This window comes from Passer domesticus, chromosome 8 (genome assembly GCF_036417665.1).
Source record: "Passer domesticus isolate bPasDom1 chromosome 8, bPasDom1.hap1, whole genome shotgun sequence".
In the NCBI taxonomy this organism is placed as follows: Eukaryota; Metazoa; Chordata; class Aves; order Passeriformes; family Passeridae; genus Passer; species Passer domesticus.
Window position 1 is genome coordinate 48702064 of NC_087481.1, and position 23589 is coordinate 48725652.

General features: G+C 50.6%; 1 protein-coding gene across 2 annotated transcripts in view; it reads left to right on the forward strand.

Moving 5' to 3' along the window:
- Nucleotides 1–6886: 6886 nt before the first annotated feature.
- The window catches only part of MXI1 (MAX interactor 1, dimerization protein), a 55420-nt gene continuing 38717 nt past the window's right edge, over nt 6887–23589 (forward strand). Inside the window, exons 1-2 of one of the 2 annotated variants that reach the window (XM_064431264.1) lie at nt 6887–7189; nt 17675–17807. In XM_064431264.1, the coding sequence (XP_064287334.1) occupies nt 6994–7189; nt 17675–17807 (329 nt within the window). In that variant the 5' untranslated portion in view covers nt 6887–6993. Of the gene's footprint in view, nt 7190–16488; nt 16963–17674; nt 17808–23589 lie in introns of those variants that run through there. The other variant, XM_064431265.1, reaches the window with a different exon arrangement.

Sequence of the window (23589 nt, forward strand, 5' to 3'; positions counted from 1 at the left end):
GAGGAGGGGGGGAGAAAATAGCTTTTAAACCACAGATAATGTTGGCACATGAACAAATGGGTATTAAGTGGTGGGGGCTGCTGGGAGACTGGGAAATTTGTGAAGGGGATTATATGACGTGGCTGCTCAGAATAGTTGGACTAAATGACCCAGCCTATCCCCTCTGGTTTTGCCCTCCCCTTATGGCACCAGGTGCTTGGAGTAGCAGCAGGGCTGTTCTATTTGTATTTGAATATTAGGATGTCAAGCAAGTAAAAATGAGAAAAAAACATCCAAATACTGGTGTGCTTTTTCTGTTCCTGGGATGCACCAGAAAACCCTCCTGCATCAGCTTCTGGGGTCAAAACTTGCCTGCCAGTTTTGGCACAGTGAGCTGTATTGGAGGGAGATGCTGGTAAGAAGTGAAGGAAATTATTAGGCAACAGCAATTACACTGCAAGAGTCACGAGATGACTCTGGATGCATTCACTGAACCAGCAGAGCTGCTGGCTGGAGGCACTGGAGGCTCCCAAGGTCCCTCCCAAAGCCGAGCTCCTCCTGGAAGCACTGTCCCCTCCAAGCCCATCACTGTGGCTCCCAGCCAGGGCTGCTTTCCCCTGCCCACTGTGTTCTGGCTGCCAACAGCAGCATCCTCGTGCCCCCAGCCTCCAAACCAACCCCAGCAGCCTTTGCCCATCAGGCTCCTGCAGTCTTTCCCTGGGCACTGACCCTTTCTTCTGCCTGCAGGTGAGCAGTAACTCCAGGTCTGAGCATGACCTCTTTAGCCCATGACATTTTTTCTGAAGTTTAACAAATTTTTAAAGTTAAACCTTCATCCAGCCTTTTATTTGGAATAACCAGCATTCTTCCCTTCCTTTGAAGGGAAGAATGTAATTTTCCACTATTATTTAGTTGCTGCTGTTGCTGGAGTCAAGTGTCAGCTGTGCCCTAATGGATTTCCCCACCTTAACACCAGACCCAGGTACCACAAAGCCCGAGTTAGCCATGAAATCCAAGGAAACTAATTTTACTGTGCAAACCAGGATCTCCTCTTTGTAGAAACCGTCTGGAGAGTCCAAGCTGTGACAGCTTTGGCAAATCAGAAATAAGGAATTGCTGAAGGACAGTCTGGGGAGGCCAAAACTGAGCCCCTGCCCCTCCAAAACTCTGGGCATCATTTCTGCATGCTCCGTCTCGGGGTGGGGATGGCTGGAAAGCTCCCAGAACACTTCCCCTTGTAAGGGCTCTGCCTTTCTTTTCCTCTAGGCTTTATCTTCTGTAGCCAGTTTGCCAAGACAAGGCCTGAGGGGGTGAAAGGGAAAAACGAGGCCCCTGAGCAGGGGCAGTTTGTGCACAGCCCCAGAGATGCCTGGTTTCACAGCAGCCACCCCCTCAGGAAGGGCCTCCTGAGCTGGGGGGACCAGGAGGCTGTGCTCTGACACCAGTTAAAAGGCCAGCTGAGTGGAGGGACACAAAGCATTCCAAAGAGAGAAGAGGCTCAAACCTCCATTGGGGGGTGGGATCCTCTTTCTCTGCTCTTCCCACAGTGAATCCTGCTGGGCTTGTCCTAATGGCTCCTCAGCCCTGGCCCAGAAAGTACAAATCCCAATACAAAGTTGGAGAAGTGTTGGATGTCACATTACTGAGTCAAACATAAAAACTCAAAGCTGAAACATGCAAAATTGCACACTGAGAATATTACAAGATCCTTCTGCCTGGAGCAATGTCAAATGACCTTCTCTTGATCTGCCAGGACTCAAGGATCAATCGGTGTATTCCTAGGAGTGGTGTAAAGCTTTCAGCTGAACAGATGGAGAGCCAGGTCCTCCACTTGGCTCTTTGCACCAGGGGAGACACCCTGGGACCTTTTGCCACCTCCATCCTCCCTCCTGCCTTAGCAGGTCCCGTCCATGCCTCACAGAGCCACCCAGGCCCACCAGGAATATTCAGCATTTAATCCACCCACCAAGAGATGTGCCTTTTTTCTGCTGGCACAAGGCAATTTCAGACCATATGTGTGCTTTCCCTAAAGGGTGGGCAAGAAAAAATCTTTATTATTTTTATATCAGAGCTGCATGGCAACTACTGTGAAAGGCCAAGTGTGAATGGCAGAGAACTAGTGGGAGCTGAGAAGAGCTCGTGTCATCTCCCACCCTCTGAGACAGGAAAGCTACTATTTATTACAAAGATGGAGAGTGGGGAGGGCAATTAGGAGGCTGGAAGTGGAAAAAAGAGCTCATTGTAAAAGCAGAGATCATTGCTCAGGTTTGCCTGATGAATGCTGAGATCAGAGGGCACCACACAGGATTTCAAGGAGGACCAATCCTTACAGGATTGTAAGGAGGCATTTCAAAGGAAATTAAGTAGAAGCTTTAGAGGTACTAGCAGGATGAACCTGTAAATAACAGCATCATAAATGGACCTGAGAGAAGCAGTATGGCAAGGCAGGAGCAGGCGAGAGGGACCATCACCACTATTTGTAGCTTAGTTATTCCCAGCACACACCAAAAGAGAGCATCAAGGACAGACTGCAGAGGCGATGTGGCAGCGTGGGCAGCCAGAGGCACCCAGTGAATCCACGGAGCTTCCTGAGCCCCAGCACAGGATCAGGAGTGCTCAAGAGGACCCAGCCTGCATGACAGCTGCTGGAGCAGGCACCTGAAACCCTGACAAGGGCCTTTCTCCTGGAGCTCCTCTGAGTTATCCTGATCTCGTGTTTCATTTAGGGAGCAGTGGGGAAGTGAAAGGCCATTGTAATGATGGCTTCATAAGAGGGCTGGATGCATCCCCCCACTCTGGATCTGGCCAAGTGAGAATCAGGCTCTGACAGCCCCTTAAGGACATGGAGCCCTTGGCTGCAAACATCTAGCAGCCCCACAGAAGGATGTGTGGCCTGCTGTAAATCACGGTCCCATGTCATGCCTTGGGACAAGGGACAACAGGCAGCAATAGCAGGTGGCAGCTGGGGGCCTGGCAGGACAGCCTGGAGCTCCAGGGGAGAGCTACATGTATTAATTATTGACTAGTGAAAGAAGAGATATGAGATTTCAATGACCTCTGTGTATTCTGCGTGCAGGCAGATTTCTGCACCCCCATTAAATCATACCTGGGCAAGGAGAGGGGTGATACCTGCACTCACCATGGGGCTGGGGCCATTAGGGGTGATGCCAGTAACACGAAAAACTACCTGGGTCCAACAGCAAAATCAGGGTTTTAGGAGTCACCCAGGTTCCATGAGAGATCTTCTCTCCCTCCAGGGTACAGCTGCTCCAGACCAGCTCTAGCCCATCCCCACCACAACAACTGTGTCCATTTCAAAGAAGGAAAAAAAAAAGACATGTGATAGCCTCCAAACAATTTTTCAGTATCTTTGTATCACTCTTGTGCAGCAAGAAATGCCTGCCCATGGCAGACAGCAGCATAACTATCACTTGGAAAATGAGTTAGTCCTTCCAAAATTACTGCAGCAGGCTTTTATAGGCAGGTGAAATTTTAAAGGGATTACACTGGGATTAGCCTGAAAGGAAAGAGAGCAGGTGCTTCCAGGAGCTTTTGCAGACCAAAATCCAGGGTTGTCTTGGCTCCCACCCTTTAAAACCCTGTCTGAACCCTGCTAGGTCTGTCCAGGGGGTGATTTACACTGGTGCTGCCACTGGAACAGGCTGAATGGATAACACCTGCGACGTGGGGAAACAGCTGCTGTGTGTGATAGCACCAGAACAAGGTCAAAATACACCCACCAAAGGGGACAGCATTTGTGCTCAGGGCAATAGCTCTGTTTTCCTCTGTTCAGCCCAACATGGGCACCACACACACATGAGGTGATTCCCATGGCAGAGGGGAAGGGATGCCCACTCTCTGCCCCAGGGGTTTCTCCTGGCACCTCACACCACCTGGCAGCTTGGCACCTAAACCCACACCTTGCTATGTTATGCAGCACTGCAAAATGAAGCACTCACTCCAGCAATCTTACCTCTTATCTAATCCAATCCCCAAATGATGGGGTGGATGTTCTCCCCACTTTCACAGGCGTGAATTTGGCAACATCCCTGTGGGCACCCAACCTCTGCACTCCTGGGCCACGCTCCCCTCACTGTGCTGAGGGCAGCCTGCAGCCACAGGCTGCTGATAAAAGGTCCAGGGATGTCCCACAATGCGAGAGCTGCTCGGGCCATGCTGATGGTGTGGGCCTTGGGCTCACCCCAGCTCACCCCAACTCCCATTGCCATGGGCCCATGGGGCTGAACTCAGATCTTCCACTTTTACCTGAGAAGCAGTTTCCCCATGGCCTTGCAGAGAAAAAATTGACAGAGAGACTTCAGGATGAGCTCAAAGGCTGAGCAAAGTACAAGAGAAGGGAAATAAAGAGAGCATGCCCTTAACTGGCTGTATTCAGAAGTGGCTGAGGGTGCTGGACCATGGCTGCTGGATGTGCAGAGCTGGCAATGCTGCAAAACTTCGTCTCTTATCACTCCTGTGTTGCCTCTCTGATTCTGAGTGCTTTCCACTGCCCACATGCCCTAAAGCCTCCATTCCTCTTGAGCCAGTTCCCTTTGAATGCCTGCCCTTGGACCATTCCCCCAAGAATACTTTTCTCTGTGGAAGTGCCTTTAAAGAGAAATTATCCTGGAACTAAGCTAGAAGAGAAAGGGATCAAAATTTTGATTATTCTGGCTTCAAATCTGGGAAGTCACTGGGAAAAGTGGTACCTGCTGAATCAGGCACCAATTCACACAGAGCATTCCAAAAATCACTAGAGAAGTGTTGTGCAGGTGCACAAGGAGGACCAAGAAATGCAGTTGGTAACACAGGGTTACCATTAGGCACAAGATCTACAGTATGGACTCTGGATAGCCATAACATCCTCATCCTCTGGGAGAGCACCTGAGATTTTTAAATCATCTGATTTATAAGCAATCTGATGCTGGCTGCCTCTGGTGCCTTTGGTGTGTTTTCAGCAATGACCTCTTGTACTTTAAGGTGAGGTCATGGAAAGCCTTCTGCCCGATGGTGAGCCAGCAGAGAGGTGCCCTCAGTGTCCAGGTCCCCAGTGGCTGCAGCTGAGGTTCATTACAGCAGTCCCACCACCAGCTCAATCCCTGCACAGTTAGAAAGGCAGAGACTTTCTGAGTGATGTTTTAATGGGAGTGTTTGCCCATGCACGCTCGTAAAGCAGGGATCGTGTCTTATCTCAGCTAGTCAGTGGAGTTAATAAAAGCCAAGTACATTCTGAGACCTTCACTGCCTGGATGTACCCTACGGCTCAGCCTGGCTCCCACCTCTGCTCAGCCCTTGCTGAAATCCTGCTCTTAAGGGTGGCCAGCCACCTGCGGGTGCTGAGCACACCTGAGCCTGGCAGCGGCTTCTGTCCCGAGCACACCAGGCTCTGCCTCCTCACTCTTCTTCAGTAAATCCAGAGGATGCTTTGTGCCCTCCCCGCTACATCAGTCCCTTCTGGGCTGCCAAACGCAGTGATGGGACAAGTGGCGGCATTGTTGGTGTGGCAGCAGCCGTGCGGTGCTGCCGGCGCGGAGGAGGTGCCAGATGGCCGCGGGAGAGGCTGCCTTGAGCCGCCCTGCTCGGGAGCCGGCCCAGCCCCGGCATGTGCCGGGGGAAGAGCATGTGACCGACGAAATCCCGCAGCCATGCTTCCCAAAAATAGCCCGCTGGCCCCCAGCAGTTGGGTGCCGCGGGGATTGCATTGCATGCGCTGCAGGCTGGGGCACCGTCCCCTCTCAGATGATTCAGGGCCCCGTGATGCTGCGGGCTCCAGGTACCCATTAGCACTCACAGCATTCCCAAACGCCACCACCACCTCCCTTCTCTGCTCTCCAGCCAGCTCCGGTCCCTGGGAGGCGGTGAGACCCACGGAGCCCCACGGCAGCCAGGTCCCCACGCCCCAGCACATCTGTGGGGCGATGCTTCTCCCCAGCCGCTCCCACAGGGCTGCCGAGCGGAACAGACTGACCCGACCGGCCGGGCAGGAGCGGGGCTGGGTGCTGCGAGCCCAGCTCCGTGCTTCAGGTGCTGCTGTCACCGATGGAAGGGGCCAGGAGGGTGTTGGAGGTCACTTGTTGCCAGCCTGGTGCTAGTGGAGTCCACCCCGCCTACGCCCTCAAAATTCATGGACCCGAGATCGCAAATGACTTCTGGAAGTGCAAATCCTTGCCCTTCTCCTCAGGCTGGGTCAGGTCCTGTGCTCCCTCCTCCGGGCGCAGCTGCTCTTTCTCACCTCCCTGACTGCAAAACAAGGGAAAACAAGCTGTAGTGTGCCCGGCCCTGACCCCAGCTCTGCAGGGATGGATATGGAGAGGGTGAGGGAGGCTGGTGCATCCTCTGCCTTCGATTTACTTTGAAAAAAATATTTTATTAATTGCTTTTAGTGTCTGAACCCAGAGAGAGCTTTCTGGGGGGCACTGCATAACAGAGGAGTAATTTGACATTAAACCGCTAGTGCTTCATGCCGAGGAGCCCCTTTGGAGTTCGGGGCTCGCCTGCAGTGCTGGCCCCATCGCCCCCAGCGCTGGGCGCAGCACGGGCTCCCCTGTCACGCTGGGTCCCTGAGCAGGGACAGACCCTCGGGCAGTGGCGGGAGGTGACACGGGGTGACAAACGCCAGGGCAGGCTCGGCTGTGCCTCTGTGTCCTGGGGGCGGGTGCAGCCGGGCCCCCACCAGTGCCGCCAGCGCAGCCGCCCCTTTCCGCGGGGTCATTCCCCGCCGCGGAGCTGTAACACACCCGGGGCTGCTGCGCGGCGACCCGCCGGTCCCCCCGCCCCGGGACGAGCCCGGCCCTGCCCCGCCGGCCGCCCCCCCGCGCCGCCGCCGGCGCTCGCACTCCGCAGGCGCGGCCGGGCCGGGCCGCCCCGCCGGGGCGCGGGGGGGGCGGGACGGCGGCGGCCCGTGGGGCGACACAGCGGCGGCAGCGCTGGGACCGCGGCGGCCGCCGGGCTCGCCGGCAGACGGACGGACGGACGGACGGACGGGCGCAGCGCGGCGCGGGGAGGCGGCGGGGCATGGGGAAGCGCGGCCGGCCGCGGAGGGAGCCGCGGAGCGAGCCGCGGAGCGCAGGGGCGGCCGGCGGGGCCCGGTGCCCCCTCGGGGACATCTGCAACACGAGCCCCGCGGCGGGCATGGACACCTTCCTCTACAACGTGCAGGTGCTCCTGGAGGCCGCCAGCTACCTGGAGCGGATCGAGAAGGAGAATAAAAGTAAGTGCGGGCTGGCGGCCGTGGCCGCGCGTGTGCGTGACCGCGGGGCGGCCAAGGGGAGTGGGAAAAATAAACCAAACTTTCGGCTGGCTGCAGGGGCTGGCGACGCAGTGACAAAGGGCGCCGGGGCCGGCCTGCACCCCCCGCGGCAGAGGCGTGCGTGCGACCCCCGCCGCCACTGGGCAAAGCGGGCCCGGGGGAAAGTTTGGGATGGAGAGTGGAGCGGGACGGCGCGGGGAGGGGGGCGCATCTCCGGTTCTCGGGGAGAGCGGGCTCGGAGCGGCTCCGAGAGGAGCCGGGGGGGGCGGCGGGCCCCGCGCGGAGCCAGAGCCGGTGGCGGAGCCGGAGCGGCGGGGGAGGAGGCGATGACACGTCCCCGCTCCCCCCGCCGGGGCATGGGCAGAGTCACGTAGGCAAGTGGCAGCGCTCGCCAGGTAGCCGGCGGGGAGGAGAGCAGAGGGCAGGGCAGTGCAGGGCAGGGCAAGCGTCCGGTGCGGGGCGGTGGCCAGCCGCGCCGCTAGCCTCCTGCTCCGCGGGCGCGGAGGGTGCGCGTAGCCCGCGGCTTTCCCCCGCGGAGCGGCCTGCCGAGCGGGCACGCGCGCTGCGCGGGCCGGCGGCGCCGCGAGGAAGAAGCGCTTCGGGAACAAAGGGGCGGCCGTGGCCCGCGGCGGAGCGCGGCCGCGGACCCCGCGCGGCGGCGGAGCGCGCTCCGGCGGCGCTGCGCGCGGCGCGCCCCGCCCCGCGGGCGGACACATGGTTCGCACATGGAGCCAGCGCGCCGCGCTCATTGGCCGCCGCCTCCCGGGGGCGGGGCCGCGCGGGCCGCTCCGCCAATGCGCGGCGCCGGGGTCCCCCCGAGTGACGTCACGCGTTGCCGAGCGGGCCGGTGGGGGGGGCGCGGGGCCGGGGGGGGCTCGGCCCGGGGGCTCCGGGAGCCGCGGGGACCCGGGGGTGGCACCGGGACACCTCGCCGGGAGCCCCGGGCTCCGCTCCGCCACCGGCGCTTTGCCCTCGATTTCCTCGGGTCTCTCTGTTACTCTTTGTTTTGTTTTTTGTTTTGGTTTTTTTTTTTTGTTTGGTTGTTTTTTTAATTTTCTACTTTTTTTAAAAAAAATCTACTATTTTATTTTATTTTATTTTATTTTATTTTATTTTATTTTATTTTCTCTGCCCTCCTCGCTTTCATATTTGGAGTTTTCGGCCCCCCCTCTTCTTTCGTCCGCGGAGCATGTTTTGCGTTTTGTTTTCCGTTTAACTTTACAAAGGGACCAGCGGGTCCCTGGCCGCGCGTCTCCATCGCAGCATCGCCCTGTGCTCGCCTCCACCCCTAAAGAGCTGCAGGTCCCGCGCAGGTGGCGATGTAGGGTGCCCTTGTTCTGCGGGAAAAGCTCCGCAGGCTCCCAGGGAAAGGGATCCCACTGCGGAGGAGCTGCTCTGCCGCTGAAGCTGCAGCCAACAGCCCTTGTTCTTTGCTCGCCCAGAACAAATCCAGGCTGCTGTTCTGTTTTGGAAAGTTGGGTTAATACTGGGATGGGATATTTTTTTCTCACGTGCTAATTGTTATTTCGTAATGAATCTGCAAAGCCAGCTGAGGAGCTGAGCTGCGCCGTGAGCGGCAGCTGCGAGCAGGAAAATGACAGGAGACACCAGCAAGAACTGGGTTTGCATGTGAAAACAGCAGCATCCCTGGTTTGGAAACTGAGTGTGAGACCACTGGTTTAGGTTTGGTTTTTTTTTTTCTCAACGAGTGTTCTTATTGTGAAGGGAAACTGTCAAAATCATGCCCTTTTTTCAGGGTGGGGGGAGATAGAATTTTCCTTGCTGTTGAGGTGGATAGTATCTGATCTTTTATATGCTCCATTTAAAAATTTATCATTCCTTGTTTGGAACTGGAAAATGAGTAGGACAGCAGGATGCAGGATTTTTTATTCCTAGATTTTTAAAAGAGGTGTTTTCATCTAAACAACTCCATTCCTGAGCACTTGTTTTTTCACTGAAGCTTTCACTAGTAATTGTTGAGGTCATAATGTTGAAAATCATCACTTTTATTAGGCTGCAAAACCTTTCAGTATTTTAATGTGCAATCAGGACATTTTAGGGTGAAAAGTCCCATTTAACCAAAGGTTCAGCTGGTGAACGTGCTGTTCAGAACGTGACCGTCATAAACCAGGCAGCTTTTACGTGTTGCTCCCAAACAAAGAAAAATGCTGCTGGGATTGGAAAACAATTTCTGAGCCTTACTGGCCCTATCTAAGCTAAGGAACAGCTGCAGAAGCAGGAGGGTTGTATCCTAATGTATATACATCTCCTTTCTGGGAAGGGATTTGCATGCAGAGTTCAGGTTATTGCACCAAGAGAATGCTGTGCCCTTTCATCTGCCAGGGCAGGGGTGATTCCTCAGTGCACCCAGTCCTGGCAGCCTGACAGAGATGTTTTTAATGGTCACGACTCATTACTCACAATTCACAATAATCGGGGGGGGCAATAAAGTTTGGTGATGGAGACTGCCAGGCTCAGTTGCAGTCAGACTTGGTGCTTGCCTGCTTCCTGCAGGATGCCCAGGTCATTTGACCGTGGTGTTACAAAGGGTGTAATGAGCTATTTTGGTGTTACTCCCATCAGGAAGGTGGCTGAGTCACAGCCCTGTTGTGCCAGGTGCTGTACATGCAGGGGAGTGACAGTGCCCTGCCCCAAGGAAACAGTCCTAAAAAAACAGAGGTGACACGTAGATGTTTGTCTCTTTCTGGCCAGGATGGGTGACAGGGACAGAGCTGGGTAAAGCACCAAGATGCTGGCTGGGGTCAGCATCAGCTGAAGGGCTTCAGTAGCCAAAAGAAGGAATTTAAGGAAGGGCTATTAAGGCCACTGTGAGAGTTCAAGTGATTTTCCTTGTTTCAGTTCTACAGTTTCTGATAAACTACACTCAGTGTCCTCATTCATTCTTCCAAGCCTTTGGTGGCTGTGCCATGTTATTCACCTTCTCAAAACACTGTCCTCAGCAGGAGCAGCTGCTGTTTGGTAGAGGGGCCCCCTGAGAGGTGGACACAACCTCTTCTCTTGTGGATCCAAATGCTTGGGTATCCCAGATGTGCATGTCACACCTTCTGGTGACAGAGGAGCAACTACAACGATGTTTTCTGCCTCCAAAACACACCTGCCCTTGTCTGCAGGTCAGTGGTACGAGGCAGACAGCAGAGCCTTCCAGGTCTAGGGCAGGACTTTCAGATAAGGCAGGAGTTTCCTACCTGCCTGAAGTCAGGCAGAAGTATGGAGATGATGGTGATGTACATCTATAGGTCCCACATCTTATCGTTGTGGTCATGAGTAATAGCAGAGGGGCCATGGGTTGGCTGAGTGGTGTGGAAACAGAGCCACAGGGCACAGAGCTGTGGAGCAGGGTAGGATATACTGTCAGGGCCGTGGCAGGGGGAGGCAGTGTTCAGGAGTTGCCTCTCAGCACCACCCTTATAGCATTCACTTATATTCTAAAATATTAGAATAAAAATGACCTGTGTTACAGTATGGTGACAGGGAAGGTTAGAATCCTCTTATCAGACTCCTTGGGTAAGCTGGAGTATTTTTGCTACTGAAATATAACTGAATTATTTTTCCAGCTGAGCCTCTGGGAGTGAATAGCAGTGCTGCCTGCCTTCTTGCTGCAGTTCTCATGGTGAGACCACAAAACCCAATCCCAACACACCTTGCTAACTCACGTGTACAGGTTTCCAAATGACCTGTTTCTAGAAATTTAAGCTTGGTATCCAAGGAATAGAAACGTCACATGAAGAAAGTTACAGTGGCTGTTTTCAGAAATGAAAGTTGTGCTGAGGGCAGCTCTGTTGATACATCTGTAACCTCTGCAAATGCCACTTCATAAATAAGCAGGGCTGAAAATCTGTAACAGCTGAAATGCTGGAATTTGGAGGATGTTTTTAAAGGGACCTGGAGTAAACTCAGCTGAGGTTTAGTATTGTGCCAGGCATCCCCTTTGTGCGTGTGGACTCATGTTTTTGTCAGTAGGAGTTGCACAAACATGTGATGAGTCCTTCGGATACGATGACTTATCTGTAATAGGCATGGTGTGTAATACATTCTGATCTCACTACAGATACACACCTGTGTTGCCATATCCTCTTCCAAAAGCATGAAGGCAATCAAGTCTCTGTAACAGGGGTGACAAGTTCACAGGTCTAATAGAGGTGTGCGTGCATGGGACAGGGGACCTTGCCCCTCGCAGGAGACAGCTAGATCTTCTTCAAGTGCTGGCTCTGTTTATCGATCTTCTGACCAGGAATAACAAATGGGTGATCTTAGATTTGTCCTTTGCTCCTGAATAATTCTCTCTGAGGGAGAACACAACTGAGCCTTGGGGATGAGTTAACAGTATCTTCATCATGTGCCTCCTTCCATTGTTAATGTGCTGTGTAGGGTCTTTTTTTGACACACCAAAGAAATGTCAGAAACCTGTAATTAGCAGAGGGCAGAAGAAGCTGAGACTGCCCTTGGTCTGCGTGCAGAGCTCCCATTGTATCAATGAGAGCTGGCCACGTGGCTCAAGGTCAGTGTAGATGGTCTTGGATCTTATGGTGATGTGGTATATAGAGCAGTGTGGGACCCCTTTATTTTTATATTTTTCATCCAACTCACAGTAAACCCCTTTCATTCCTCCTGGTTCGTGACCTGGCCACAGTGATTCATGTGTTAGCCACTTCCAGGTTGGGATATTTTGACTCATGCTGTTTGGGCCTCAACATAGAATTCAGAAGGAAGCCACAGCAGGAGAAATGATAGGGCAGAGGTAGAACCATGGAACTGTGCCAGAAGCACTGCTGAGAACCAATCACATCCCTTGTCAGCACAGCATCCTGAGAGCTGGAAGAGAAGCACCTTCTGCCACTGGCTGAAGAACCCTACCTTCTTGTTATTTAGCTGAAGGACTCTGGATATTTTTCCTCGTGGAAATTCCCCTTAATTTTGCAGCTGGATCAGTTAAGTGACTTAATCAAAGTTACAGAGTAAGTCACTGATTCAGTATAAATTTGGGCACAGCACAGGTCTGAAAACAGAGCAGATCTCCTGGAGAGAAGGAGCAAGTGACCCAAAGAGCCAATAGATCTGTGGCTTTTATCTTATTGTTTGGCAGAGCTTAGTCTTTGATCAGAGCATGCACTTTATTCCTGTTCAAACTTTTGGATATCCCAGAGGTTTGGTCCTGAGAAACATCTGTCCTCAGTGGTGGATGGGTTCCAGGTACCAGAGGGAGTGCTGAAATGGATTATCTGATGCATTGTGAAAGGGTGGAGCTCCCGGATGAGAAATGAGGCCGTGTCCTGTAGGCACTTGGGGTCCCTCAGTGAAGGTATTGCAAGCCTTGGAAGGGAGTTGGGTAGGTGGGACTTGGGTTGTGCTCCAGTCTGCTGCTGCAAGTCCTGCAGTACTGAGCTGTCACAGTCGTGACCACAAGAACAGAGACCTGTTTGTTACAGTGCTGATATGTTGTTCAGATGAAACAGAGGTGGTATGGATCTGCTGTTCGCGGAAATTTGGGGAATCACTGCATTTTGCACTGTTGTGAGAGTGCCAGAAAATGGCACCAGGGTTCTCTGTTCAAGCTTTGATTGCACAAGTGTTAGATTTCAAGGATTTGAAAACAGTATTAAGAGTTTGGAGGGTTTGTGTGAAGGTGGGCAAAGGGAGCATTTATGGCTGTTGCCATCTTGATGTTCCTCCCAGAAAATGCAAATGGTTGGGAACAGGAGGATTTTAGCAAAAGCCAAATACAGAATGAAAAACAAGGCAGCTTAGCCAAAGGGATTGCCCTTATTGAAAATAACTTCCACATAGCCAGGCATTGTGTTATTTCTAAGGTTTGTGTTCAAAGCAGAGGGCTGGGCATCTTGATTTGTGAGACGTGTTCCTGTTCCACCTCTGACTTAGGGTGTGTCTTCATGTGAGTAATTATGCTGCTTACACCTCAGTTTCCCTTCCTGTCGAGTGGAAAGAAAATAGCTGAAGTAATTTTGGGTTTGAGAAGCTTAAAGCATTACTTTTGGAAAGCTCTTAGAAAATTTCCCTGATGGAAGTTGCTAGTATAATGTAAGTGATGGTGATGTTGATAAAAAACAGATCACATCTGTTATACTTGATGAAAATAGTACAGCAGCATTTCAGATGTAAATATTAATTGATTTCTGCACTGCAGATTTCTTCTTGGATATTTAAATTATTGCTAAGGAGGAGGGAAAGGCTATCAGGGAGATTAACAAATCCATTATTAAGGCTGGAAATGGAGGGTTGCCGAAGTGCCATTTAATAAAATGTAAAAAGCCCCTTTCTAAAGGGCGAAGCAGCAGAACACACAATGAAAGTGAATCACAGCTGCCAGAAGGGATGCCAGCAGCAAGCACTTATAATCAGAAAACTGTACTTACAGATCATTCGGAGCCACTAAATTAAATGATCTCATTCTCCCCTAAAATACTCTTCCCTTAGCCCCTCCCCAGTGTTGTCTGTGGATTGCTCAACCACATTTAAAATCTGACTTTGGGGGCTTTTTGGTCAGCAGTTGAATGGCATTGGGCCTCTTCATGCTATTTACTTTACACCCACTTTTGTTTCTGTCACACTCTGGCATTTTGCAGGCTGACCTGCCCACACGGGCACTTGGGATGGCAATTGCAAGATTTTACAGATCTGCTGTGGCTCCACAGTTGACTTGCCGCTTCTCTAGGACTCCTTCTTTGGGGAAATGTCCCACAATTTATTCCCAAATTTGTCTTTGTTTCACCCAGTTTCTTTTTTTTTTTTTTTTCTAATTGTACATTGTTTACTTCAGAAACAAAGACTTGGAAGCTGAGCTGAAGTATAAATGCAAGAGCTTGTCCTACATCATTTCACACAGAGCTGATCCTGCTGTTACTTCTTTCCAGGCTGATTTAATTCACCATGTGTATCAGGATGCCCCTCTCATCCTCTCTTGTTTTATGACTTGAACTTTACCTTCATGAGGCTGACACTCTGATATGCTCTTAACCTACCCTTTCATTTTCCAGCCGTGGGTTTCCCTTTTAACCCCTAGAGTGGCACCACACATCTCCCAATGTGCCATCAGAAAAGCTAATGGCAGTGGATGCTCCCAAGGGCCTGTTTTACAGTGATTTTGGGGCTTCATCATGAGTTTGGGGAGTTGGAGTTGCAGGGTTTGGGTTTTTTAATGTTTAATGTTGCTAATCCTGAGAAGCAAATGTCTCGCTGGTTTTGGAAGTAGGTTAAAGGAAGCACAGTTAGAGCCCAGAAATGCTCTTGTGTTAACCTCTCTGTTGTGGAGATGTCTGCACCTTTTCCCTAATCCAAGATATTATGAGTAGTCCTTGAGACTGCCCAAATTTGGAATTTTCCATGTGCTTTTGACAGTCTCCTCTATGGGCAGTTTCCAGTGTAGAAATATGAGGTGGGGCAAGAGAATGCTTTGTTCCCTGAGTTCTGCCCCGGCCAAAATCCAGTCTTTGCACGTGTTGTGGTCTGGCTGGGTGTGGGTGCAGGAGTGGAGACTCTCCTGTCCGAGCAAGGGCTGGGACTGGCTTTCCCAGAATGAGGGAGGGATGTCCCAGCTTCCTTTATTTTTCAGCTATCCCACCTTAAGAGAAACAAAACAAATGAACCCCTAGAGATTCGGAGATGAAAAGGTCTGTGTAAGAACTAAAATCGTGGTATTATTTTTACCTCCATCAGCTGCAAGCCTGCAGTTTTCTGAGGAAACCTCAGAAATGGTGAATCAGCAAATTGTGTGTAGAGAAAAGTTAGCTACCCTGAATCCACTTTTTTCAGCTCTTCTCTAGCTGAGTGCTGCCGACTCTTGCAGTTCCATCACGAGTCTCCTGATACTCTGTGCTCTGCCTAAAGCCCTTGCTACGAGCCATGAGCCATTGATTGAAAATCTCTGCTTTTTTGGGATTTTTTTTCAAGGTACTTTTCTGACTCCCATTGTGGTGGAGGAATGTTTGCAAATGTAATCAGTCATGGCCTAAAGGTTCAGAAAATAACCCCAGTCAGAACTACAAAACAGTCTTTGGGGGATCCTAAGTCAGATTCAGTTGGAGATTCAGATATTTACTGTGAATGTTATGATTTTGATCTTGAATGTTTTCTGAGTGCATCCTTTTTGAGTAAGTCAAATATTTCAGAGACTGGTATAATACAATTCTGTGTTATCAGGTTTTTAAGCTCCATTCCAGCTAATGCTTAAGTTGGTAAAATTCAGAGTGATAGAAGTGATCCAAGGGTTTGTACCTAAATAAAAATCAGTTGTGCCCTGTTAATTTGCTACTTCAAGTATAGTGTCTATGGTATTTCTTGTCTATGCTCTTGAATAATGCACATTTTAAAATGGGCCTTGCTCCTTAACCTCCCATGAAAAACAATGTATCAGCCACTCCAGGTGGGCATTCCTGGCACCTTTTTTTTAGTTCCATCTCCACAGGTGAGATGCAGAAAGTTTCCACGCTGTGGCCGTGGCTTTGTCTTTTGTGGCCTCTCTGCTTTATCCTTGCCACAGCCCTGCCAGTTCCGTGTGGGCGGGCATGGAGCCCTCGCCTGGGCTGCTGTGTCCACTTCTGCGCTTCTCAGTGCCAGAAGCTCCTCGAGCTCCTCCTTCTCAGACAGGGGCTCCTGGAGCAGCTGCAGCGGAGGGCTACAGAGCTGGTCAGGGGACTGGGGCATCTCTCCTGAGAGGAAAGGCTGAGGGAGCTGGGCCTGTTCAGCCTCAAGAAGAGACATCTGAGAGGGGATTTTATTAATGGCTGTCTGTTGGAAGGGAGGTGTCAGGGGTTGGACCTGGTTGTTTTCGGTGGTGCCCAGCAATGGGACACGTGGCAACGGGCAGAAACTGATACACAGCAGTCCCACCTGAATATGAGGAGCTGTGCAAGCACTGGCACAGCTTGCCCATAGAGGTTGTGGAGTCTCTGTCACTGGAGATATTCCAGAGCCACCTGGATGCAATCCTGTACGCTGTGCTCTGGAGTGACCCTCCTTAGCTGGGAGGTTGACCCACCGTGGTCCCTCCCAGCGTGACCCACTCTGCGATTCTGTGCCCTGACCACCACCACCACCACCACCTCGGGGTCTGGGTGGGCGCGGAGCCATCCCCTCAGGCGTGGGGACGCACAGCCATTGCCCCGGGAGCTGCCCCCGCCCCGCTCCGGCCGTGCCTCGGCGCTCCCGGGGACTGCATTTCCCAGCCCGCCCCGCTCCGCTCCGCTCCGCCCGCCCGCGAGCGCCGGGCAGAGGTAAACAAAGTGCTGCGAGGCGGCGGGCGGGGCGGCGGCCGGAGGGGCCGGTCCCGCCGCGGGGCTGCCGGGCCGAGGGGGCCGGGGCTGGGATCCTGGCAGGGCCCGGCGCGGGGCCATCGGGGCTGGCCGCGGGGGCAGCGCTCGGCCCGGCGCTGGGGCAGGAATAGGCGCTCGCCGCTCCCCGGCGGGAGCATCCCGGAGCGGGTCCTTCCTCCGGCATTTCCTCGCGTGTTCCCTTGCCGCCCCTCGCCCTCCCAGGAGAGCCGCCCCCGGGACGGTGTGACGAGGCCCGGGCACTGGGCAGAGACGGCGATCCCCGGCGCCTCCCCAGCGCAGCCGCCCCCGTGTCCAGCGGGGGAGCCGGGAGCGTGGGGGCGGAGGGCGGCCCGGGGCTGCGGAGCCCCCCGGCCATGGAGCAGGTCCAGATGATCAACATCCAGCGGCTGCTGGAGGCGGCCGAGTATCTGGAGCGAAGGGAGAGAGGTAATGGGGGAGGATGGGTGCCCTCCGTGAGGGGAACGGGTCTGGGGTCAGAGCCCCACCGAGGGGGCAGAGTGACCCCGGAGAAGGGATCAGAGCCGGTGTTTGCTGTCGGGGTGAATCCCCAACAGTGAGGGGCTGGATGAAGGATAGGGTGATGAGTCCTTCTGAAGGTGGTGGGTGAGGTGGAATGTTTTTGCAGAGTGGGGGAGATTGACGTGGATGTGGTTTCTGGGAGGAAAAGGGGGTATTGGTGTGAAAGTTTTCCACTGGGCTGGAGGGATGGTGGTGGGTGGCTCTGGCTCAGCAGAGATGTCAGTGGCACAGTGAAATACATCTGGTCTGCCTGGTTCAGATAGGTTGGGCAGGAGGAGAGAGATGAGGCACTCTCTGGACTGTCATGGCTTTTTTTTTTTATATTTTCAATGTTTGAGTGCTGGTGACCTTCCTTCAGGGTTGGCAGAGACTTTATACTTCCCTTCCTCCCTTTTCTCCAAGCCCAGTCCACTTCCCTGTGAATATATCCTCTGTCATTTCCCTGAGCTGTGATTAAGGGCCTCCCCAGCTAGGCCAACATGTTAGTGGTGAGGCCTGCCTGCTGACTTCTTTATGGTTTTTTTTCCTTCTTTATTTTTATTTTCTCCTCTCCTTTTTCTTTTTGGGTTTTTTCGGTTGGTTTTTGTTCTTAATGCCTTGCCTGTTGATTCTCTTGCAGAGTGTGAACACGGCTATGCCTCGACCTTCCCCTCAGTTCCAAGCCCTGGACTACAAGACCCAAAGCCCGCGCGGAGGCTGAGCCGGGCACGGAAATACAGCGGCAGCGGCAGCATTGCCAGCATTGCCACCAGGTACCGTGTGGGCAGCACAGCACAGGGGCAGGGCTGGCTGGGGGCGTCAAAGCTGCAGAACAAAGTTGGAGGCAGTGGAGAGAAACTTGCCCTCTTGGAAAAACGGGGAGAGTCTGAACAGTTAGAGGGGTTTAGAGCTGGGGCACACAAGTGCAGCGTCCGCTCTGGGTCCATAGCACTGGAAGCAGAGGGGACACAGGGGAGCTGGATCTGAAGTGGCACTGCCAGCTGACATCATGCCAAGTCTCAGATGCTGCAGAGGGAAGGGGAATAGGGAGATCTGTTCATAAGGTTTAGGGAGGAGGTAGGCAATAGCTATTCCCATTATATACAGCTGATGTCTTTCCAACCCAGAAATCACTGCTTTTAAGGGATAGTGCATGTGCAGCCTGGGTGCTTTGGGATTGTAATGACAGGCATGATTTGAAGCAAGGAAATGTTTTGAAATGGATCCCCTACAACAAACGGGAGAGAGGGAGATGACTGACTGTAATGTACAACATGTTAAAAATTCAGTTCAGGAAAACAAAGCTGTGTTTCAGTCTGCCTTTCAGGGCAGTGGGACTTCCCAGCTTTTGATAGCTTGGTAATTGTAGAACTCCATGGTTTTGACACTTTTCTTATTATACAATGGCATGTTTTTTGGTTTCTTAAATCTGGAAGAGACAATAGGATTAAGCCTGGTGCTGTGGTTGCATCTGCCTCTTCCCTCTCATTCCTGTTCTTTTTTTTTTTTTGTTTGCTACCTTCTGTAGGTTTGTTCAGACCTTGTTGAGACTTTCTGGACAGAGAAACTTTAGAAACATAAAGTATGCCTTTGAAAAGGCATTTGCAAGCTTGCTTTTACTGCAGCAAGGCCTGTGCAATCCATAAAATGGTGGCAGGTGGCTCAGGTGATTAAGGCTTTCTTAAGGCCATTGGGAAGGACCTGTAAAGGCCTAAGGGAAAGGTGCCTTTGCTTGCAGTGATTCTGCTTCGGCAGCATTTGATAATAAAGGTTGTTTGAAGCAATGTTAGGACACCTTGCTGTGGGCAAGTTTTCTTCATCAGGATCATCATATCTTGAGCTCTTTGTATGCTCAATGTTTGTATTTGCTTCTCTACCTCATCCAGCCTCTCCTAATTTGCAGCCAGTTGTGGCTCTTTATTGTTTATCATGAACCAAAGCCCCCAGTCCTGTGACTTTGTTGGAAAATGATGGCAAATGCTGAATTGAGGTCGGTATTTTTCTCTCTAGGTTTCCCACATACTATTTTTCCATCCCACACCTCTTTGTCTCAAAGGCCTTTGTCATGGCAACCTGCCCTTCTCCAGAGGAGGGCTGGAAGCACATCCCCCTCAGGAACTCCTTAGCACTGAATCCAGCAGCCTGTAGGCTGGAGAGGGATGCAGAGCACTCCCAGTCCCTGGGGCCAGGGTGCTCAGCAGGCCCTGCCAGCACAGAGCTCCAGGCACAGCTCTCCCAGGGCAGCTCTGGTGCTGTCACCAGCCCACTGGGCCCTTGAGCCTGACAGGCTGAATATATTCATGTGGGGGGAAAGGCAACAGAGAAGCAGAAGAGGTACTTTCTAGTCCTACTTAAACCTTTATACAAGGAGTACTGAGGCGAAATTGAATTTTTAGAGTCAGAGCACTGTTACCCCAGAGCGTTTCCTCCTATGGTTGTTTCAGCCTCAGGGAGTGACCAGTGTCAGGTCTGCTCCAGGCAGGGACCAGAGTGGGTTTTTTGGGGAGCTCAGACCTTACATGCACAGTTGGAAATGGAAGTTTCTTTTAGCACAAGTCGTAGCAGCTTGCACTTGCTGCAGGAGATGGCAGGCCTTCCAGATGGCTGAAGTGCCGGGAAGTGACAACTGTGAAGTTTAGGGTGCCTCCAAATTCACTGCAGTGTCTTTTGTGTGATGCTGAGTATAGCATCGGCCTTGTTTAAGGAAGGCTCTGTATCATCTCTTCCTGTTAAAATCAAAGGGGCAATTCAGTAAGTTCTGTCTGGTGGAGTTGGAATGGACTTTGAATTAAATATCAAGTCCTCGATGAAGAACAAAACTTACATTTCATGTGTGGACAGGAGATTTTCTTAGATTGCTTTTGTCTCAAAATGTTTCATTAGTGTAAAGGAATTATGCATTTAGATCTCATGCAGATCTTGTAATAAAACAGCCTCCTGTAAAAATGTCTCTCAAGCAACCTTGGGAAAGAGACAATGTTCTCCTTTTTTAAATTTTTTTTTATTTATACACCTTTATGAATTCTTTAACAATTTGGCACGTGTACATTGTTGATGGTCTTTATTGAACCAAATAATCTATGATTTTGTGGTTCAGGGTATTTACAAAGCCTGGTTGCTTGTTTGATTAATATTTTAATTCCAAGTATTTCCCTTCTGCATTTGCAGCCCAGACATGACAGCTCTTTCCTTCTGACAGGCTCTGTGCTGTCATTGCACAAACACCCAGAAAGTTCTGAGAAGCAGAGAGCCCAGTTCTGGATGGCAGTGGTGGAGCAATTCTTATTCTTACAGAACTATGGTGGTCTCACAGTCTCAGCAAAATAATTCTTTTCCACCCCAAATAAGGGTGTGCAGATAAGAGGAAAACATTGCTTCATAGTTTCTAATTCATGTGATGCAATTGTAAGGAAGGATGTTGTAGCTCAGGTTCTCTTTTCCTTTGCTTGTCTCTGTTGTGCAACCAACAGCATGGAGCTTGCTGCAGAGGGCTTCCCTCTGCAATCATTATCTACATGAATGTGCAGTGTTTCATGCAGATATTTGGAAGACATAGTGAATTTGAGTTAAAACATGAGTGTGTTTAAAAATACAGTTTTACTTTAGTCAGGGATATTTTGGTATGGGAAATTATCCACCTGCAGAAAATAACTGGAGAATCACAGTCATTGTTACCTGGTATTTATAATAGACAAGGGAAACATTTTTTTGACAAATTCTGCTTAACGCATAGATGAAAGCAAAATCCCAAGCAAATTAAAAACCCAAGTTAGCCAACAAGTGTTACATTTGAATTGAGTATTGCTTCCTTCAATTTGCTCTTGACAAAATTGTCTTCTGATTTTTGGAATGGGATGAAAAATGAAAAGAGGTTTTTTTACAGCATGTAGTATCACTTATTTATTGTTACTTTCTTCAAAAGATGTTTCTGGGGCAGAACCTGAGTTCTAAAACATTGCTAGAAAAATTAAAGTCTGTGCTGGGAGTGCAGTTCTGTGGGTACATTAAATTGCACACAATGTCACTGGAAACTGCTGTCATGGACCCTACATGTGCAGTTCTAATAGACCCAATTATTTGAAAGGTTCATTATAGTTAGTTAGGATTAGCCTGGCTTGATATTTATACATTTCGGAAAATAATTGAGAAGAATTTTTAATCAATTAAATCATTGTGTCAGCAGGAAATAAAATAAACAGTAGGGTTGCTAAATTATTTTTTCCCCCAATAATACCGTCAATTTAATGAAGTTAAGATTTATAATGAAATCTGAAATTACATTATAATATTAGATTGTCATTTGTGTTTTGTTTTTATTTAGGCTCTCAGGCATCTAGAAAGCCTCTTGTTTTTTGGTCTAATCCTGGGGAAATACCAAGCATCCTCCCAGCAGCACTGGGAGCCTTCAGCTCTCCCAGGAGGCCCATGTTGTTAAGGGCTCTCAAATAATCTATTGCTCAGTTCCATGGGGGAGGGTTTGATCTCTGTCCAGTTTCTTTTTCGTTTCATTTTCCCATTATCCTCCCTTGTGTCTGGCACTGCCTCCCAAGGGCCTTTCAGACACCTACAGTCTGGTAGCAGGTTGCTTGCAGAGCTTGGAGTCAGCAGCTGAGTATGGTAAGGCATTTTGGGCATGTTGTATTAGAAATCTGTGTGTCTGGGTTTCTTTGCCCTCCTGGCTGTTGTACTGGTGCAGCTCCTCATTTTCTCTGTCGTTGCACCCTCATCTACCCATATGAAACTTTTTTCCCACTTCTAAATTCCATCACTTGGTTTTGTGCTGAATCTTTTCTGTAGGCCTTTGGAACTCTCTCTTGAGGATTGCCACAGGGACTGTACTGCTGAAACCCTCAGGTATCCTTGGCTTTGACTTGGTTTGCTCACAGTGTCCCAGAGCAGGGACTGTGGGGTGGGTGTGTATTAGGTACTCTGTGTGCCTGAGGTGATGGCTTAACGTGGCACAGGCTCACAAATGTGTGCAGAAGCTCAAAGTCTGTGGCTGCAGGTGAATCTGCAAGTCAGCCTTGGGTGACTGGTGCACAAGAAAGCTGATTTACCACAGCAGCAGCGCTGTGCAGCTGTACCTCACTGTGCAGGGGAGGAGGAGGGGGGTTGGTGAACATTGCACAGTTTCAATATATTTTATCTTTTCTGTCAAAGGAGGTTTCTACCCTCCTCCCCCCACATCGTGCTGCTGACTGAGTACCTGGCAATTTTCAGTCCTTCCTGGAGCCTCTGGAGTTAGGACAGTGCTGTAATTATGATTTTACTGGGAGAGAGAGGGTGTGCAGGTGGATGAGTGGTTTGCCTGTCTTGTGTAAGGAATTCCTGAAAGAGCAAATAGCTGTGTCAGTTCTTGTTGATCTGTTTTTCTGCACAAAGCCCCTACCCCTATCTTCCTGTCCCAGAGACCTGGTGTCTGAGACTTTCTGTCCGCAGCTTTCCTGCTTCCTAGGCTTTATAGTTGTTACTTGTTTCTGGGTGATACTTTGTTTATTTGCTTGTGAGTTTTATGGTTGTTTTTTTTCAATCACACCTCACTCCACAGCTAGTGGGAGTTGAGTTTTGACTCTCTGTGTGTAGGTGGGTTAGAATCTGGCCCTTGTGTAATATGGGGATGATAGAGGCTGCTTTCTGCCTCAAGCCTTGTAGTGCCTTGTAGTGAAGCTCTATTCATGGCTCAGGACCTGGCTTTGCTTCATCGAGTACAAATCCACACGTGTAAAACAGAGAATGTGTGAGATCTGCTGTGCCATGTTTTGAGTTACACTTCATTTTGATCATGTACAAGCAGTGTGATTAGTATCTGGAATCTTCATCTTGCTGTTGAAACTTTGTCTGGATGTACTTGGAGACAGGATCTTGCCTCTCAGTGGAGGGTATACCTGAATATGCTGGTTAATTTTTCAAGAAAGGGAAGCTGAACAAAGCTGGGCTGTTAAGGATTGCTTTGCTCTTAGAGATATTGAGGGAGACTGGCCAGCAGTATTGAGTATTGAGGTATGTGCATGATTATTTTTGAGAAAGCATAATGGCAGTATAAATGTTGGGCTGGGAAACTGGATTGGTTGTCCATACACAAGAGGCAAATCACCCCATATTCAAATCCCACTGTCTTTGTAGGTTTGTACCTGCATACAGGTGCTCAGAGAAGGCTGGCAAGGTAGGACTGTACCAAACTCTGTTCAGCCTCAGCACATCCCCTCTGCCCATTTGCCCCAGTGCAATCTGCAAGTGTAGATAAGCAACTCCCAGTGATGCTGGAGTTGCTGAACCTGCCAGCACTACCTTATGTGAGATCCTGACAAGATCTGGAAAACAAAAAAGTACCCCATGTAGGTGAGATTTTGTATACAGTGTCTTCTCAGTGGTGCTTGGCTTTGCAGTACAGCTGGCAGGTTACCAGGAAAACACAGAAAGTGGGGTGAACCCAGTAAATGAGAAGCATAAACCCCCCTCCCTAGTGAGGAATGAGGCCTCCAAAAGGGCAAGAGCTGATGTAGCAATTTCCATGGGGGAACCCACTGTGTTCCTCTTTGTCACCCTGTTTATTTT